The sequence below is a fragment of the Chiloscyllium plagiosum genome, chromosome 45, assembly GCF_004010195.1.
Source record: "Chiloscyllium plagiosum isolate BGI_BamShark_2017 chromosome 45, ASM401019v2, whole genome shotgun sequence".
NCBI lineage: Eukaryota > Metazoa > Chordata > Chondrichthyes > Orectolobiformes > Hemiscylliidae > Chiloscyllium > Chiloscyllium plagiosum.
The window spans coordinates 7,708,639-7,727,554 of record NC_057754.1 but is presented as its reverse complement, the minus strand read 5'-3'; the positions used below and the strand labels follow the sequence as shown (position 1 = coordinate 7,727,554).

Here is an 18,916-nt window from a genome sequence, read left to right as displayed (position 1 = left end):
CTCCCTCAGCACTGACCCTCCGACAGTGCGGCACTCCCTCAGCTATCACTGAGTCTGTGTGCATGGGTGGACTGCTGTTTGCAGAGAATTGCCAGTTGCAACGTGTGTCACTTTGACAATCAACAGATTTTTCTGCTTTCTTCAGAATAAAAATTACAGACTGAAATTGCCACTCTGAGCACTGGCCCTTTGCCCTGCTGACCTGGCACTGAGCGGGTCAGTGAAGCCCACCCGAGTCCTGGCTGTAGATGACCCTGGCACTGGGTTTCCACTCTCCGCGTGTAAAGAGTCAATTGATTGTCAGAGAGAATCTGCTGCTGGAGGAGAGGAGGCGGTGGTGTGGTGTCTTACCTTTTCCGAGTTCTGGCTGGAGTCGTCCGTTTCAAATTCTGGGGAGAAGTCCAGGGCTGTTTCAGCCATGCTGCAGAGCGTGGGGAGGCTGAGCAACTTCATATAGGTACTGGGTAAGGGAGGACTGTGAGAACAGCTCAAAATGTGTTGCAAAAGGCGAGAGACCTCCCCTCCCGTCAATCGCCTCGAAGCTCTCTCTTGCAAAGACGCCAGTTCCCCAACGCAGTCAGCTCCCTTTTATGAGGAAGCTGCAGTTTCGTTTGACTGTAAGCCGATCCCTCAGTGATGGAAAAATATTTCATCCGGCCTTAATAAGAAGTCACGTGTCTGGGAAAGTCCCATAGTTTCCTCCTCCTCCTACTTTTCAGAGTATTTCATTTGGTGTGTGTGTGTGTATCTCTCTCTTTCGCATTGCCCGGCAAGGCCACCCACGTGTCGAGATTAAAATAGTCTCGCGAAAAAAAAAACCCTGACTTGTGCAAAAATGGTAAAATCCTGGAAATTAAGACGAGAATTTGAGCCCCGTCGTTTTTTTTTTAAAGCAGGCATATCTCAAGTGGCTCAGTACTTTTTGTGTGTGTCAACAGGTTCTGCCTGTAAACTGGGAGCTTTCTTTAAAAAGAAAGAGAATTTGGTAACATTAATAAAGCAGCTTTGACCTTCTCCTGAAATTAGATTAGATTCCCTACAGTGTGGAAACAGGCCCTTCGGCCCATCAAGTCCACACCGACCCTCTGAAGAGTCCCATTCCCTCTGACTAATGGCACCTAACACTACAGGCAGTTCAGTATGGCCAGTTCACCTGACCCCGCACATAGAGTCATAAAGATGTACAGCATGGAAACAGACCCTTCAGTCCAACCCGTCCAGATATCCCAACCCAATCTAGTCCCGCCTGCCAGCACCCAGCCCATATCCCTCCAAACCCTTCCTATTCATATACCCATCTGAACGCCTCGTAAATATTGCAATTGTACCAGCCTCCACCACTTCCTCTGGCAGCTCATTCCATACCTTTGAGGAAACCCACGCAGATACAGGGAGAATGTGCAAACTCCACACAGATAGTTGCCTGAGGCGGGAATCAAACCTGGGTCCGTGCTGCTGTGAGGCAGCAGTGCTAACCACTGAGCCAGCATGCTTAACGGTCTGAATTGTTCCGCCCCGCCCCCATGTAGAACAATGGGTTCTTGGAAGGGTTACTTTTAAATTTCTGAATGTCCTAGACTAATGGGCTCTCCGTGTGGAGGGATGGCAGAAAAGAAGATCTCCTCAACTGGACTGCTCCTGGGCCTGGCCAAAGTAATCAAAAGGTCTGGGCAATAGGCCATTGATGGGTTTGTAATACCTGATAGTCTGCCCCCTCTTCTGTAGTTATATCAGTAAGGATAGAGATTCTTCGAGACCAGTGGCTACTGAGGGCCTGAACTCCATTATCACCATTGACAATGCCTTTTTGAGCTGATTTTCCATTCCAGTTCTGAAACTCTCCATTGACCGTTTGAGTTGTTTGAGTTTTTTCGACTGTCTAACCCGATTAAATGTTTTGCTTAGAGCGGAACAGTGATTTCCAGCTTTCTTTGTTTGGCCCCTATTGAAACAGTATATCACTCATAGTTTGGCAGTGTTGTATGCACGAGGTGGTTTTTTAGATTGGTTACACTGCGGGAGTAGGTCGCTAGGCCAGTCAAGCCTTTAGTGGCTCTCTGAATGAGCAATTCTCCCCGCAAAACCTTCCTATCCTTCCTTCCAGTGCCCACAAATGGACACAATATTCGAGTTAAGACTGAACCAGTGTTTGAGGTACTGAAGGCTATCTCTATCCACATTTCGTGCACATTTGTTCCTTTTATTTCAGTCTTTTGAGAACAATCAAAACCTTCAGGATGGCTCATTGGGTTTGCATTATAAAGGGAGTCTAAAAGGATTCTCGCTCAACCTTGGACGTCATGTCATTTATAGCATTTTGCGAAAAGGTGGGTTTTAACATTAAGGCCTGTGACAGGACTTTTTGCTGGAAACTCAGCTGGCAATCGGTACACAGCAAGATCCCACAAACAAGCCAAGCCTGGATCAGTTGACTGATGGGTGTGTATAGGACACCAGACAGCTTGCCTAAGCCCCCTCCTCCAGCCCCTCCGACCCTTTCTGGGATTCTTTGTGCCCACCTGTGAGGGCAAGATGGTGGGGGCCTTGTCAGAAAAGTGGCACCTCCGACACTTGAGAGTAATAAACGTGCAGGGCCCACGGGAGAAAGAGCAAAGGCATGGGGGGAGAGTTGGCGGATAGCGTGGGACTAATTAATGGGCGGCACGGTGGTTAGTACTGCTGCCTCACAGTGCCAGGGACCCGGGTTCAATTCCCGGCTCGGGCAACTGTCTGTGTGGAGTTTGCACATTCTCCCCGTGTCTGTGTGGGTTTCCTCTGGGTGCTCCAGTTTCCTCCACAGTCCAAAGGTGTACAGGTTAGGTGAATTGGCCATGCTAAATTGCCCGTAGTGTTAGGTGAAAGGGTAAATGTAGGGGAATGGGTCTGGGTGGATTGCTCTTTGAAGGGTTGGTGTGGACTTGTTGGGCCGAAAGGCCTGTTTCCACACTGTAAGTAATCTAATCTAATCTAATCAGGATAAATGATTAGCTGGCATTGGCTTAGTGCACCATGTGGTCTCAGTCCAAAGTCACATCAGTCTATTCTGTGCAGATGTCAGGCCCTGGCAGTGTTGGGTTGGGTTATAGTGGGATAGAAGACTGCACTTAGACCTGGCAAAGAGGTGTACCCACTCAAGACTGATTATCACAACTTGACAGTGTGCACGAGGTGGCTATTTGACTGCAGGGGCATCATAATTACACGTTGTTACAGATAAGAATTTTATATTCAGTGGCCTGCAGGGGCTACACATCAATAATTTCACACAGGAAGGACCTGTACTTGTCTCACATCTCCAACTCGCTAGTGGAGAGTTTGCGCAGACATCCAATAATTCCAATTTTGCTAGGGGAGTAGTTTGGAGATTGATCCTGAGCTATGGGGAGAGAGCAGGGCAGTGGGATTAGTTTGGGGATTGATACAGGGCCATGGGGAGAGAGCAGGGCAGTGGGATTAGTTTGGGGATTGATACAGGGCCATGGGGAGAGAGTGGGGCGGTGGGATTAGTTTGGGATTTGATACTGCGATACGGGGAGAGAGCGGAGCATTGGGATTAGTTTGGGCATTGATACGGGGAGAGACCGGTTGCAGTGGGATTAGTTTGGGGAGTGATACAGGGCTAAGGGGGGAGAGACCGGTTTCAGTAGGATTAGTTTGGAGATTGATACAGGGCGATGGGGGAGAGCGGGGCAGTGGGATTAATTTGAAGATCGATACTGGGCTGTTGTGTGAGTGAACGGGGCAGTGGGATTAGTTTGGGGATCGATACAGGGCTATGGGGAGAGAGCGGGGCAGTGGGATTAGTTTGGGGATCGATACAGGGCTATGGGGAGAGAGCGGGGCAGTGGGATTAGTTTGGATTGTTCTTCTCAAAAAAACAGCACAAACCTGATTGGCTAAATGGCCTTTAATACTGTAAATTTGGTATAGTAGTCTTTCTTGTTTGACAGCTTTTAGCTCACTTTATGCCTATAGTACTTGTACACAACTTAATCTTCACTCAGACTCTGTAGCTGCCAGTGTACTTTGTAGTGTTAACTCCCTGTTTCAACAAGTGCTTATATGTTTACAACTTTCACTTAATCCTTTTACAACTTCCTTTCAGAAACCTCTGACTAACTTTGCAGAGCGCAGCAGAGACTCTCAAATCCTGTTTCCAGTCAATCTTAATAAGCCTGATTCAGCCAGAAATAAGAGAGGCTAAGAGATACAATACAAATGTTAGAAAATGTTTTTTGAGTCAGACAATGGTTACAAAGCAGGTCAGAGGTTAGGAATACTGTGGCGAGTGACTCCTCTCCTGACTCCCCAAGGCCTATCCATCATCCACAAGGCACAAGTCAGGAGTGTGGTGGATACTCCCCATATGCCCTGGATAGATCGCTCAACAACACTCAAGAAGCTTGGATTAGGAGGATGTGGGCCAAGTGCAGGGAACTGGGGTTAGTACAGACGGACAATTGGCTAGCATTGACCATAGTCATAGAGATATACAGCGCGGAAACAGACCTTTCGGTCCAACCCGTCCATGCCGACCAGACATCCCAACCCAATCTAGTCCCACCGACCACCATCCGGCCTATATTCCTCCAAACCTCCCTATTCATGTCCCCATCCAGATGCCTTTTAAATGTTGCAATTTTACTAGCCTCCACCTCCTCCTCTGGCAACTCATTCCATACGTGGGCAGCGCAGGGCTCAGTGGTTAGCACTGCTGCCTCACAGCACCAGTGATCCAGGTTCAATTCCAACCTCGGGCGACTGTCTGTGTGGAGTTTGCACATTCTCCCCGTGTCTGCGTGGGTTTCCTCCGGGTGCTCCGGTTTCCTCCCACAGTCCAAAGATGTGCAGGTCAGGTGAATTGGCCATGCTAAATTGCCCGTAGTGTTAGGTACATTAGTCAGGAATATATGTAGGGTAGGGGAATGGGTCTGGGTGGGTTCCTCTTCAGAGGGTCGATGTCGACTTGTTGGGCCAAATGGCCTGTTTCCATACTGTAGGGAATCTAATCTAATTATACACATACCATCCTCTGCATGAAAAAGTTGCCCCTTAGGTCTCTTTTATACCTTTCCACTCTCACCCTAAACCTATGCACTCTACTACTGGACTCCCCCACCCCAGGGTAAAAACTTTGTCTATTTACCCTATCCACGCCCTTCATGATTTTAAAAACTTCTATAAAGTCACCCTCAGCCTCTGACGATTCAGGGAAAACAGCCCCAGCCTATTCAACCTCTGTCTATAGTTCAAATCCTCCAAACTTGGCAATATCCTTGTAAATCTTTTCTGAACCCTTTCAAGTTTCACAACATCTTTCCGATAGGAAGGAGACCAGAATTGCACGCAATATTCCAAAAGTGGCCTAACCAATATCCTGTACACCCGCAACATGGCTCCCAATCCTATACTCAATACACTGACCAATAAAGGAAAGCATACCAAACGCCTTCTTCACTATCCTATCTACCTGCGACCCCACTTTCAAGGACCTATGAACCTGCACTCCAAGGTCTCTTTGTTCAGCAACATTCCCCAGGACCTTACCATTAAGTGTATAAGTCCTGCTAAGATTTGCTTTCCCAAAATGCAGCACCTCGCATTTATCTAAATTAAACTCCATCTGCCACTTCTCAGCCCATTGGCCCATCTGGTCAAGATCCTGTTGTAATCTGAGGTAACCCTCTTCGCTGTCCACTACAGGTAACCAGTCTCCCATGGGGGACCTTGTCAAATGCCCTACTGAAGTCCATATAGATCATGGACTCTCTACCTCATCAATCCTCTTTGTTACTTCTTCAAAAAACTCCATCAAGTTTATATTCTTCTAAGGATTCACTCGCTCTATCCTGTCTATACCTTACATATGCTTCCTTCTTTTTCTTAACCAAACCCTCAATTTCTTTAGTCATCCAGTATTCCCTATACCTACCAGCCTTCCCTTTCACCCTGACAGGAATATACTGTCTCTGGAGTCTTGTTATGTCATTTTTGAAGGCTTCCCGTTTTCCAGCCATCCCTTTATCTGTGAACATCTGCCCCCAATCAGCTTTTGAAAATTCTTGCCCAATACCATCAAAATTAGCCTTCCTCCAATTTAGAACCTCAACTTTTCGATCCGGCCTATCCTTTTCCATCACGATTTTACATCTAATAGAATTATGGTTGCTGGCCCCAAAGTGCTCCCCCAGTGACACCTCAGTCTCCTGCCCAGCCTTATTTCCCAAGAGTAGGTCACGTTTTGCACCTTCTCTCGTAGGTACATCCACATACTGAATCAGAAAATTGTCTTGGACACACTTAACAAGTTCGTCTCCATCTGAACCCTTAACACTATGGCAGTCCCAGTGTATGTTTGGAAAGTTAAACTCCCCTACCATAACCACCCTGTTATTCCGACAGATAGCTGAGATCAGTTTGGGCCAAATGACCTGGCTCTGTGCTGTATGATTCTATGACTCTTCAGAGCAAAGCAGCCCCACTTGACCAGTACCACATCCACCCCTTCCACCACTCTTACTCAGTAGCAGCAGAGTGTTGCTAAACAAAGATGCACTGCAGAAATTCTTCAAAGATCCTTAGACACACTTTCCAAACCCACGAGCACTTCCCCTCCAAGCCATTTACCATCCCGACTTGGAAATATATCACCACTGTCGCTGGGTCAAAATCCTGGAATTCCCTCCCTCAGGGCATTGCGGGTCAACCTATAGCACCTGGACTGCAGTGGTTCAAGAAGGCAGCTTCTCAAGGGACATCTAGGGACAGGGCAATAAATACTGGCCCAGCCAGCAAAGCCAACATCCTCACAGTGAATAACAAAAAAAATCTGCTCCGTTCTCTCCCCCCTACCCTGGTATTAATCTTCAAGGTTATCCCTCTGCCCACACCCTCTCCAAAGCCCTGAATTAATCCCCAAATTATACACACAGTCCTGTTCTCCCTCCCACAGTCCTGTATCAATCGGTATTTGTAACGGGACGAAGTTAATGGGTTTGCTTTCAAGGTGGGGGGAGGGGCATTAGTCATGGCTGCCATGGGCTTAATCCTCATAATAGTCTCCGAATTGGAAGATCATCAATTCATGCCCCAATCTATAGATCTGAGCGACTAATCCAGGCCCAAACTTCAAGAAGTGTTAGAGGTGCCATCTTTCAGGCAACGGGCAAGGTATCAGAGGGGCTTCAGTACAACATCACCCAGAAAGACCCAGGAGGTGAAGAGGCTGGACTCGTGGTCCCTCAAGTGGACTTATACATTTAATGGTATGGTCCTGGGGAGTGTTACTGAACAAAGAGATCTTGGGCAGCAGGTTCTTGGTTCCTTGAAGGTGGAGTCACAGGTAGACAGGGCGGTGAAGAAGGTGTTTGGTGTGCTTGCCTTTATTGGTCAGTGCATTGAGTGTAGGAGTTAGGAGGTCATACTGTGGCTATACTGGACTGGACAAAGGCCACTTTTGGAATACTGCATTCAATTCTAATCTCCCTGCTATAGATATCATGCTGTTAAACTTGAAAGGGTTCAGAAAGGATTTACAAGGATGTTGCCAGGGCTGGAGGACTTAACCTATAGGGAGAGGCTGAACAGGCTGGGGCTGGTTTCCCTGGCGCATCGGAGGCTGAGGGGTGACCTTATAGAGGTTTATAAAATTATGAAGGGCATGGATGGGATAAATAGACAAGGTATTTTCCCCTGTGTGGGGGAGTCCAAAAGTAGAGGGCGTAGGCTTAAGATGAGAGGGGAAGGATTTAAAAGAGATCTAATGGGCAACCTTTTCACCCAGAGGGTGGTGTGTGTATGGAATGAGCTGCCAGAGGAAGTGGTGGAGGATTGTACAATTACAACATTTAAAAGGCATCTGGATGGGTACATGGATAGAAAGGGCTTAGAGAGATAGGAGCCAAATGCTGGCAAATGGGACTAGATTAATTTAGGATATCTGGTCAGCATGGACGGGTTGGGCAGAACGGTCTGTTTCCAAGCTGTACAACTCTATGAATGGGGAAGATTAAGGGGATGGTGTAATCGAGGGGTTTAAGATGATTGAAGCAGTTTTTCTTCAGTGACCCTATTTCCTCTGATGATGGGGAAGGGTCCAGAACAAGGGTGGAGGGATGGGCAGAATCTTAAAATGGGAGCCAAGCTGTTTGGGGAGGTGGTGGTAGATGTGGAAACACATCCCTCAGGAGATAGGAAAGCTCAGTCTCCCCCACTCACAAAAGGAAAGCCTTTGGAGGCGTTGAGGAACAGTCTAAAATTTCAAAACCACGTTGACTGATTTCTTTCGGGCTCCAGCAGAGTACCAGCACAGTGTTACTGGAAATAAATTTCACAATTCAACTTTGGTTCAGAACAGTGGAAGTATCCTGCATTCACATTAGATCTGTTTCTTTCACCTTCAAAAGGACTGACAATACAAGCAAAAGGAATGTGAGCAAACCTCTTTTGGCCAAGAGGGATACATTTTGGCTGGAGATCCGAGAGAAATCCCCTGTTTTTCCTTTCCCAGATAAAATTCTTCTACTTTTCCTTAGTCTCTCAAGGCCGACTCCCTGCCACCAATGGGTTTGGAGGGTGCTGTTAAGGCCAAATTGCAAGCAGACACTGCCACGTGCTGATGGTGACCAAATCTGGGATCTTTTACATTGTCACAAGGGCTCCCCTCCCACACCACATCCCCCCTGCCTTGGAAATGGGATGTATGTGTCCATTTGAGTGGGTGTGTGCACATGTGACAGTGTGTGTATGTGTGAGTGTATGTGTAGATGTGAAAGTGTATACATGAGAGAGTATATATGTTTGAAGGTGTGTACATGGGAGATTGTATACACGTGAGAGTGTGTGTACATGTGAGAGTGTAGACACGTGAGAGTTTGTTCATGTGTGTGTACATGAGAATGTGCATACATGAGAGTGTGCTTATGTGAGAGTGTTCATGTGAGAGTGTGTACGTGAAAGTGTGTAAATGTGAGTGTGCATGTACATTTGTGAGTTTACATGTGAGAATGTGTACATGAGAGTGTATGTGTGAGAGTGTATGTGCATGTGAGACAGTGTATATATATATATATATATATGAGAGAGTGTATAATTGTGTCTGTACATGTGAGTGTCGATGTGAAGGTGCATGTATATGTGAGATTGTGTGTACGTGTGAGAGTGTGTATATATTTGAAAGTTTGTGTACATGAGAAAGTGTGTACATGTGAGTATGTCCAAGAGAGAGGATGTGTATATGTGAGGAAGTGCGTACATGTGAATGTGTGTACATGTGAGAATGTGAGTACATGTGAGACAGTGTGTACATGTCAGAGTGATTTCATTAGTGTGTGTACATGTGAGAGTGTGAATATGTGAGAGTCTGAGTACGAGAGTGTGTACATATGAGAGTGTGTACGTGTGAGGGTGTATTCACATATGAGTGTGTGTATGTGTGAGTGCGTACACGTGAGAGTCTATACATGTGAGAGTGTGTATGTGAGAGTGTGTACACATGTGAGAGCTTGTGTATATGTGAGTCACCTCCTGATCGGAAGCCATAGGAGCTTTTATCCTATCTTTTTTAAAAAACATATTCTTTCATGGGAGGTCAATGCTGCCGGCTAGATCCAGAATATGCCCATCCCATAATTGCCCTGGATGAGGTGATGGTGAGCCATTTTCTCAGAGTCATAGATGTGTACAGTCCCTTCAGTCTGTGTATAGTTCTATTAGCTTCACCAGTCTGTATGATCAAGACTGGTCACTCAACATTCCCTTCCACCCTTTTAGCCCGAAGAACAAGGCCTACAGAACTATGAGCCAAGTGCTGCAAAATGGGATTAGAAGAGTTGGGAATTTGTTTTTGATGGGCTATTTGCAGGACTCTATGAGGGAGGGAATTCCAGGATTTTGAAGCAGCAACAGTGACGGATATATTTCCAAGTCAGGACAGGGGGTGGGGGAGGTCATAGCGTGGTATGTACCGTATCACATTTGGGGTTAAACCAGGCAAAACCAACTGGCACGATCAGAAATGATTATTCATCCCTTTGCTACACTGATTAATAGCAACTACCTCCCTGCTGTTACATTTTCTTTAAGAAAGTCCTCTTGGGCGCTGTCCAGCTTGGGGTGGCTGGGGGGGGGAGAATCTCTCCATTTTAACACTGACAGCAGAAAGCGATCTTTGCCCGGAAGAATGTGACAGAGAAAATCGAATCCCTCGAGTAAATCCCAAGATGTGGAAGGTTGGTTCGAAATGACCGTCGCCTTTTAAAATTCTCAGAAATACCTCTCTGCAATACATTCCCAGAATGGACTGCCTGCTTAGAATCAGGAACAAAGAACAGAAACACATCTGCAGAACTAAAGTTGGATTCTGTAAGAAACAAACGCTGAGACCAGTTTACGGTCCAGGGTGATCTTGGGCAAGCCTTCACCGTGTTAATTTAGTATTCCTTCATTATGATGGTTGGAAAGAGCAAACATATCCAACACAAGCTTGTTCATAAGCACACGTTTTAGTTACATAGTAAAACTGTGGTACTGGGAAGGGCTGCAGTTGAAGAGGGAAACAGATGAAGGACCTGATAGGTAGAGGCACACAGCACATCTGAAGCACTCAATGTGCACTTTGCAACTGCCTTGACCAAGGGTGTAAACACCAACCAACTTGTGGCGTTTGAGAAACGGGATGGGGTTTACAATTAGTTAAGAGCAGGGATCTAAAGTCTGCCTGGATGGCAGTCACCTTGAGATTGGCAGAGACACTGACCTTAACCTTCCCATCCTCTATACATAGGAGGGCCATGTGAGAGGACTTGGAGAACTGTTAGAGGGCTGGTGAGGGACAAGCACACCGGTCAAAAGGGCAGGACTTTTAACTTCCGTGGTTGGAGGAGTCCTTGATAAGCCGGGACATAATTAACTGTTCGCTTGGTTCCAACGGGAAAGCTGGGTCAGATTAGTTGAAGGCAAAACAGCGACATGACTGAGTTTTCTGACAAAGGAACAGAGAGGATCGATGAGGTTAAAGGCAGGTGCAGCTATAGAGATGTACAGCACAGCAACAGACACAGAGTCAAGATTAGAGTGGTGCTGGAAAAGCACAGCAGGTCAGGCATCATCTGAGGAGCAGGAAAATCGACATTTCGGGCAAAAGCCCTTCATCAGGCCTTCATCCTGATCAAGGGCTTTTGCCCGAAATGTCGATTTTCCTGCTCCTCAGATGCTGCCTGACCTGGTGTGCTTTTCCAGCACCACTCTAATCATGACTCCAATCTCCAGCATCTGCAGTACCCACTTCCATACAGAAACAGACACTTCGGTTCAACTCAACCATGCCGACCAGATATCCGAAATTAATCTAGTCCCATTTGCCAGCATTTGGGCCCTTTTCTCTCTGAAACCTTCCCATTCATATACCCATCCAGATGCATTTTAAATGTTGCAGTTGTACCAGCTTCCACACACGTTGTGACATCGCATTTTTCTTCCGTTGCATCCACCTCCATGCTTACCTTTTCCATCAGGACTCCCACCTATCCTTCGAGAACCCCCTTCGCTTGCCTCCAATGTATCCCATCCACTTGGGCACCCCATGCCGATCTGTTACCCACCCTCGATCTCTTCATCTCCAACTGCCACCGTGACATTGACCACCTCAACCTGTCCACCCCTCTCAATCACTCCAACCTCTCACCCTCGCAATGTGCAGCCCAACTCCCTCCGCTCCAACCCTAACCTCACCATCAAATCAGCAGACAAGGGTGGAGGCCCAGTGGTAGTTTAGCGCAACGACTTATACACGGCTGAAGCCAGGCGCCAACCCATGGACACCTCCTCCTACTCCGACCATTTCCAGCGACCAACTCAACACGGACAACTGCTTCAAACCCACCGACTCCCACAGCTACCTGGATTGCACCTCTTCGACCACAACCTCACCTCCCATCACCAAACTATCAGTCCCAGACCATCCACAACCACTTTGCCTCAGGGGATCTCCCAACCACAGCCTCTTCGCTCACAGTCCAGGAACCCCACACCACCCAGCTCTATCTCTTACCCAAAATGCCCCAGTCGACCCATTGTGTCCATCTGCTTCTGCCCCACTGAACCGTATCTCCTCATACCTTGACACCGTCCTGTCCCCCTTGGGCCAGGATCTCCCCACATACATTCAGAATACCGCCCACACCCTCCATGTCCACCATGACTCGGTTTCTCAGCCCCCGCTGCCTTATCTTCACCATGGACATCCAGACCCTGTACACGTCCATCTGCCAAGATGAAGGCCTCCAAGCCCTCCGTTTCTTCCTCTCCCGCCGACCCAACCAGTACCCTTCCACTGACATACTCATTCAATTAGCTGAACTGGTCCTCACCCGTAACAATTTCTCCTTCGAGTCCTTCCATTTCCTGCAGAAGGAGGGGTAGCCATGGACACCTGCATGGGCCCCAGCTCTGCCTGCCTCTTCGTTTAGTACATGGAACAGTCCATCTTCCATAGTTACACTGGCTCTATTCCCTACCTTTTCCTCTGCTTCATTGATGACTGTATTGATGTCATCTCGTGCTCCCATGAGGAGGTCGAACAGTTCATCGACTTCACGAACACCATCCACCCTGACCTCAAGTTCACTTGGACCATCTTGGACATCTCCCTCTCCTTCCTGAACCTCTCTGTCTCCATTTCCAGTGGAGACTCAGCACGGACATCTACTTAAAACTCACCGACTTCCACAGCTGCCGGGACTACACCTCCTCCCACCCCTCCTCCTGTAGGAACGCGATCCCTTACTCCCAATTCCTCTGCCTCCACCGCCTCTGCTCCCAGGAGGAGCAATTCCACTCCAGAATATCCCAGATGGCCTCCTCCTATAAGGACCGCAAGTTCACCCCCCATGTGGTCAACAGTGCCCTCCAGCGCATCTCCTCCACTTCCTGCATCACCGCCCTTGAACCCTACCCCTCCAACCGCAACAAGGATAGAAGGCCCCTAGTCCTCACCTTCCACCCCACCAATCTCCAGGCGCAATGCATCATCCTCCACCATCTACAGTCAGACCCCACCACCAGAGACATATTTCCCTCTCCACCCCTTTCAGCATTCCGCAGAGACTATTCCCTCCACAACTCCCTCATTAGATCCATGCCCCCCACCAACCCACCGATGCCCCCCCACCAACCCACCGTCCTCACCCGGCCCCTTGCCTTGCCACTGCAAGTGGTGTAAAACCTGCACCTACACCTCCTCCCCACCTCCATCCAAGGCCCCAAAGGATCCTTCCACATTCGGCAGAGATTTTCCTGCACATCCAAACACCTCATCTACTGTGTCCGTTGCTCTCGATGTGGTCTGATCTACATTGGGGAGACAGGACGCCAACGTGCGGAATGTTTCAGAGAACATCTCCAGGATAGACACACCAAACAACCCCACCATCCTGTTGCTGACCACTTCAACTCCCCCTCCCACTGCGCCAAGGACATGCAAGTCCTCGGCCTCCTCCATCGCCAATCATAGCCATCTGATGCCTGGAGGAAGAACACCTCATCTTCTGCCTTGGGAACTTCCAACCACACGACATCAATGTCGATTTCACCAGTTTCCTCATTCCCCGATCCAACCCCTTCAAGTCGGCACCGCACTCTTCACCTGTCCTACCTGTCCATCTTCCTTCCCACCTAGCTGCTCCAACCTATCACCATCACCCCTTACCTTGGATGCCTCCTAACTTGCTGTGCTTTTCCAGCACCACACTTTTTGACTCCACCACTTCCTTTGGCAGCTCATTCCAGACAAGCACCACCCTCTGCGAGAAAAAGTTGCTCCTCAGGTCCCTTCTCTGGAGCGTCGGAGGCTGAGGGGAGACCTTATAGATGTTTTACAAAATTATGAGGGGCATGGATAGGGTAAATAGGCAAAGGTCTTTTCCCTGGAGTCAGGGAGTCCAGAACTAGAGGGCATAGGTTTAGGGTGAGAGGGGAAAGATATAAAAGAGACCTACGGGGCAACTGTTTCACACAGAGGGTGGTGCGTGTATGGAATGAGCTGCCAGAGGAAATGGTGGAGGCTGGTACAATTGCACCATTTAAGAGGCATTTGGATGGGTATATGAATAGGAAGGGTTTGGAGGGATATGAGCCCGGTGCTGGCAGGTGGGACGAGATTGGGTTGGGATATCTGGTCGGCATGGACAGGTTGGACTGAAGGGTCTGTTTCCATGCTGTACATCTTTATGACTCTGTGCTCTCTAATTTTGGACTCCCCTACCCTGGGAAAAAAAGACCTTAGCTGTTCACCGTTTCCATGCCCCTCATGATTTTATGAAGTTCACCTCCTCAGCCTCGTGCTCCAGAGAAAGCAAGATGGCAGGGCGTGAAGGAAGAGAAAATATTCCTTATCTAGTCAAGACTGCTGTTGAACACAGATCAGCAAATGGAGAAAACAGCCCCAGCCTACTCAGCCTCCCCCCCTATAGCTCAAACCCCGGCAACATCCTTGTAAATGTTTTCTGCACCCTTTCAAGTTTCACAACATCTTTCCTGTAGCAGGGCGACCAGATTCGAATACAGTATTCCCAAAGTGTGCCTAACCAATGTCCAGCAGACTTGACTGAGTTTTCTGACAAAGGAACAGAGAGGGTTGATGAGGTTAAATTTGTCCCAAATAGACTTACAAAGGGCACACCTCAAAGTCAAAGCCCAGGGGATAAATGGGACAGCCGCAGTGTGGATTCAAAGTTGACTGAGTGACAGGGAAAGAGACAGCAGTGGGAAACAGTTGTCTTTCAGAAGGTGTGCAGCAGTAGGGTTCTCCAGGGGTCAGTACTACAACCTCTGCTGTCCGTGTAGATCAAGAAACCTTAATGTACGATCTTAAACTTCGCAGATGACACAAAACTTGTGAACAGTCAGGAAAGAGTTAAACAACAAGACAAGCTAGTGGAATAGGGACTGTATAGTGGAGGGGGGGGGGTGGTAGTGCCTTAATAGTAATGTCACTGGACTAGTGCTTCAAGAAATCCCCAGTAGTGTCCTGGGGGCAAGGGTTCAATTCTCACCACAGTAGATGATTAAAGTTGATTGGAAAAAAATCCAGAATACTAAACTAATCAAAGGTGTTCGTTCAATATCCAAATCAATTGGATTTTGGATACTAAGGAGTGAATTTAATTCCATATTTGTGAACTATGTAATTTTCAACATTTAGTTGGAATTATTAATTTTGAACTTTAGCTTGAAAAGCCTGCAGGGTGCTCAAAGTACATTGAGCAGGGCAACTGTAACCTCAGTGATTTATAGAGACACCATTTTCTCTCTCCTTAAACCAAGGAGAAATGAGGCTGGAAAAAAAATGAGTCAATTCAGAGTTCAAACATCAGAAATAAAATTTCTGAAATCTATAAGAACAACTTCCTACCTGCAGGAATGACAGTCTACCGTTGAAATAGTTCATTTTCTGGGCTAGAGAGGTTGAGCGAGAGTGCAGGAGAATGAAACTCTCACTGAAAGGCTCCTTAAGCTCGTAAATACCAGCCCAATGTTTCTGCGGTGCGTTTAATGGGTAGGGTCATGCCCAAGTTAAGCAACTCACAGGGATACTGAGCACAATGCTGCCACTTTCATGATGCAAATCCTTCTAGAGGATTTCTGTCCCTCATTACAAGGTGCAGGGTATAAGTATGTGGCAACTCACCATTAGCAATTGGCAGAAAATCCTCAGCCAACGCAGAGGAAGCAAGATAGTGAGGTGGGAAGGAAGAGAAAATATTCTAACGGAGGATCGTTCCTTATCCATTAAAGACTGCTTCTGAGCAGAGACCAGCAATGGCCGAAGAGTGAGATTAGACTATCTGGCTGCTCCTCTAGCGATGGATACAGCAGGAATTTCAACTCAACCATTATGAGACTGATGGGGAGATTGCTTTAACATCCCAGCTGATATAGCAACATAGGAAGAGGCCATTCATTCCCCTCTTGAGGCTGCTTGTCTAGCTAGTTGGGTGGCAAGATGGTTCGCACTGCTGCCTCACAGCGCTGGGGACCCGTGTTCAATTCCACCATTGGGTGACCGTGTTGTGTGGAGTTTGCATGTTCTCCCTGTGTCTGTGTGGGTTTCCTCCAAGTGCTCTGGTTTCATCCCACAATCCAAAGATGTGCAGGTTAGGTGGACTGGCCATTGCTAAATTGCTCCAGGGATGTGCAGGCTAGGTGGGTTAGCCACGGACAATGCAAGGTTACTGGGATAGGATAGAGCAGGAGGGTGGGATGCTCTTCAGAGGATCAGTGTGGACTCAATGGGCAAATGGTCTGCTTCCAGATTGTAGGGATTCTATGATTTAACCCCATGAACCGAACTTGATTCCTGAACCCCTCGTGCTGCTGCGTAATGAAACAAAAAACAAAAGGCAGCAACCGAATTTTCACAGCTTTTGCTTCGAGGGTGGGGAGGACTCCAGATTTCCATTCCCCTTTGTGTGAGGAAGTGGCACCTGCTAACCCTTCCCCCTGCCCCCAGACAAATGGCCTGACTTTCGTTCTAAAGTTCCACCCTCTTGTGCTGGAAACTGGGAAATCGTTTCTTTCTGTCAACCCTAACAACTCCATTCTTCGGCTGAAAACTTGACTGGGTCACCCCTTGATTTTCAACATTCACAGTTCAGTCTGCGTGACCTCTCCCTGTCGTTTCACCCATTCAGTCCCAGTACTTAATTCTCCACTGGTGGTGGGGAGTCAGAACTAGTTTTTGTTTTAACCAATCCCATCATGCAATGCTGGTGTCATAGTAATGCCCTGGCCTAGTTATTCAGAGGCCCATTTTGGGGCCTTTCACACACTTGCCTTCACTGGTCAGAGCACTGAGTATAGGAGTTGGGAGGAGAGATTGACTAGGTTAGGATTGTTTTTGCTGCAGTGCAGACAAATGAGGGGAATCTCACAGAGACTTATAAAATTCTAACAGGTCTAGACAGGGTAGATACAGGGAGGATGTTCCCAATGGTGGGTGTGTGCAGAACCAGGGGTCACAGTCTGAGGATTCCGACTGGACCATATAGGACGGAGATGAGGAGACATTTCTTCACCCAAAGTGTGGTGAGCCTGTGGAACTCATTACCACAGGAAGGGGTTGATGCCCAAACGTTGAATGTATTCAAGAGGCGGTTAGATATAGCACTTGGGGCAAATGGGGTCAAAGGTTATGGGGAGAAAGTGGAATTCGACTATTGAGTTGGACGATCAGCCATGATCGTGATGAATGGCAGAGCAGTCTCAAAGGGCCGAATGGCCTCCTCCTGCTTCTCTCTTCTATGTTTCTGTGTCTTGTTGCTGCTGCACAAAACTTTTTATGAGGGCACATTTGGAGTACTGTGTACAATTCTGGTCATCCTGTTTTAGGAAGGATGTTATTAAACTGGAAAGGGTGCAAAAAAGATATACAAGGCTGTTAACAAGACTAGAGGGTTTGACTATAATGAGAGCCTGAAAAGACTGGGGCCTGTGTCCTTGAAGCGTTAGAGGCTGAGGAGTGACCTGAGAGAGATTTATTATATAATGAGGGGCATAGATAAGGTGATTGGCCAAGGTCTATGCCCAAGCGTAGGGGAGTCCAAATCTAAAGGGCATAGGTTGAAGGTGAGAGGGGAAAGATTTAAAAAGGACCTGAGGGGCAATTCTTTCACAAAGAGGGTGGCTTCTATATGAACCGAGCTGCCAGAGGAAGTGGTAGAGGCAGGTACAAATACAACATTTAAAGGATGTTTAGATAGACACATGGATAGGAAAGGTTTAGAGGGATATGGGCCAAATGCAGGCAAATAGGACTAGTTCACTTTAGGAAACCTAGTCAGCATGTACAGGTAGGGCCAAAGGGTCTGTTTCCGTGCTGGTCAACTCCATGACAGGAGTTCAAATCCCACCATGGCATCTGGGGGGAGTTTTAATTCAGTGAATAAACCTGGAATTGAAATCTTGTCACAGTAATGGTGGCCATGAACTATCATTAAATTGTTGTAAAAGACCCATCTGGTTCATTCATGCCATTTAGGGAAGGAAATCTGCCATCCTTGCTTACACGTGACTCCAGATCCACAGTGACATGGTCAACTCTTAACCGCTCCCTGCAATGGCTGAGTGAGGCACTTGATTCAAGGGGCAATTAAGGATTGGCAGACCTGATGGGCCAAATGACCTAATTCTGCTCCTATACGTTATGGTCTTGCAAGTGCTGCCCTTATCAGCGATTCCCACAGTTAAAACTGAAAAAAAAACATAACAGGCAGATTATGTTAAAATTGAGGTGCAGATTGTGGGTGCCTTATCTCTCTCTGGCAGAGGCAGAAACCAATCTGCGGGCACTGCAGGGGCACCCTGAGAGCCTTAAGGCCCTGGTGTAGCTCCCCACCCCACCCTGGGCCTTGCGTGACATGAAACCATCGTATCATCCGTCATCATTTCCGCCACCTCCAAACGGACCCCACCACCAGGGATATATTTCCCTCCCCTCCCCTATCAGCGTTCTGAAAAGACCACTTCCTCCGTGACTCCCTCATCAGGTCCACACCCCCCCCCCCCCAACCCAACCTCAACTCCCGGCACCTTCCCCTGCAACCGCAAGAAATGCAAAACTTGCGCCCACACCTCCTCCCTTACTTCCCTCCAAGGCCCCAAGGGATCCTTCCATATCCGCAACAATTCACCTGCACCTCCACACACATCATTTATTGCATCCGCTGCACTCGATGTGGCCTCCTCTACATTGGGGAGACAGGCCACCTACTTGCGGAATGTTTTCAGAGAACACCTCTGGGACACCCACACCAACCAACCCAACCACCCCTTGGCTCAACACTTCAACTCCCCCTCCCACTCCACCAAGGACATGCAGGTCCTTGGACTCCTCCATCGCCAGACCATGACAACACGACGA

General features: G+C 47.8%; 1 protein-coding gene across 1 annotated transcript in view; it reads right to left on the bottom strand.

Annotated features, from left to right (window-relative positions):
* Nucleotides 1-725, bottom strand: part of LOC122543883 (basic leucine zipper transcriptional factor ATF-like) — a 7,297-nt gene extending 6,572 nt beyond the window's left edge. Inside the window, exon 1 of the mRNA XM_043682740.1 lies at nucleotides 352-725. Coding sequence (XP_043538675.1) covers nucleotides 352-453 — 102 coding nt within the window. The 5' untranslated portion in view covers nucleotides 454-725. The remainder of the gene's footprint in view (nucleotides 1-351) is intronic.
* Between the last annotated feature and the right edge of the window lie 18,191 nt (nucleotides 726-18,916).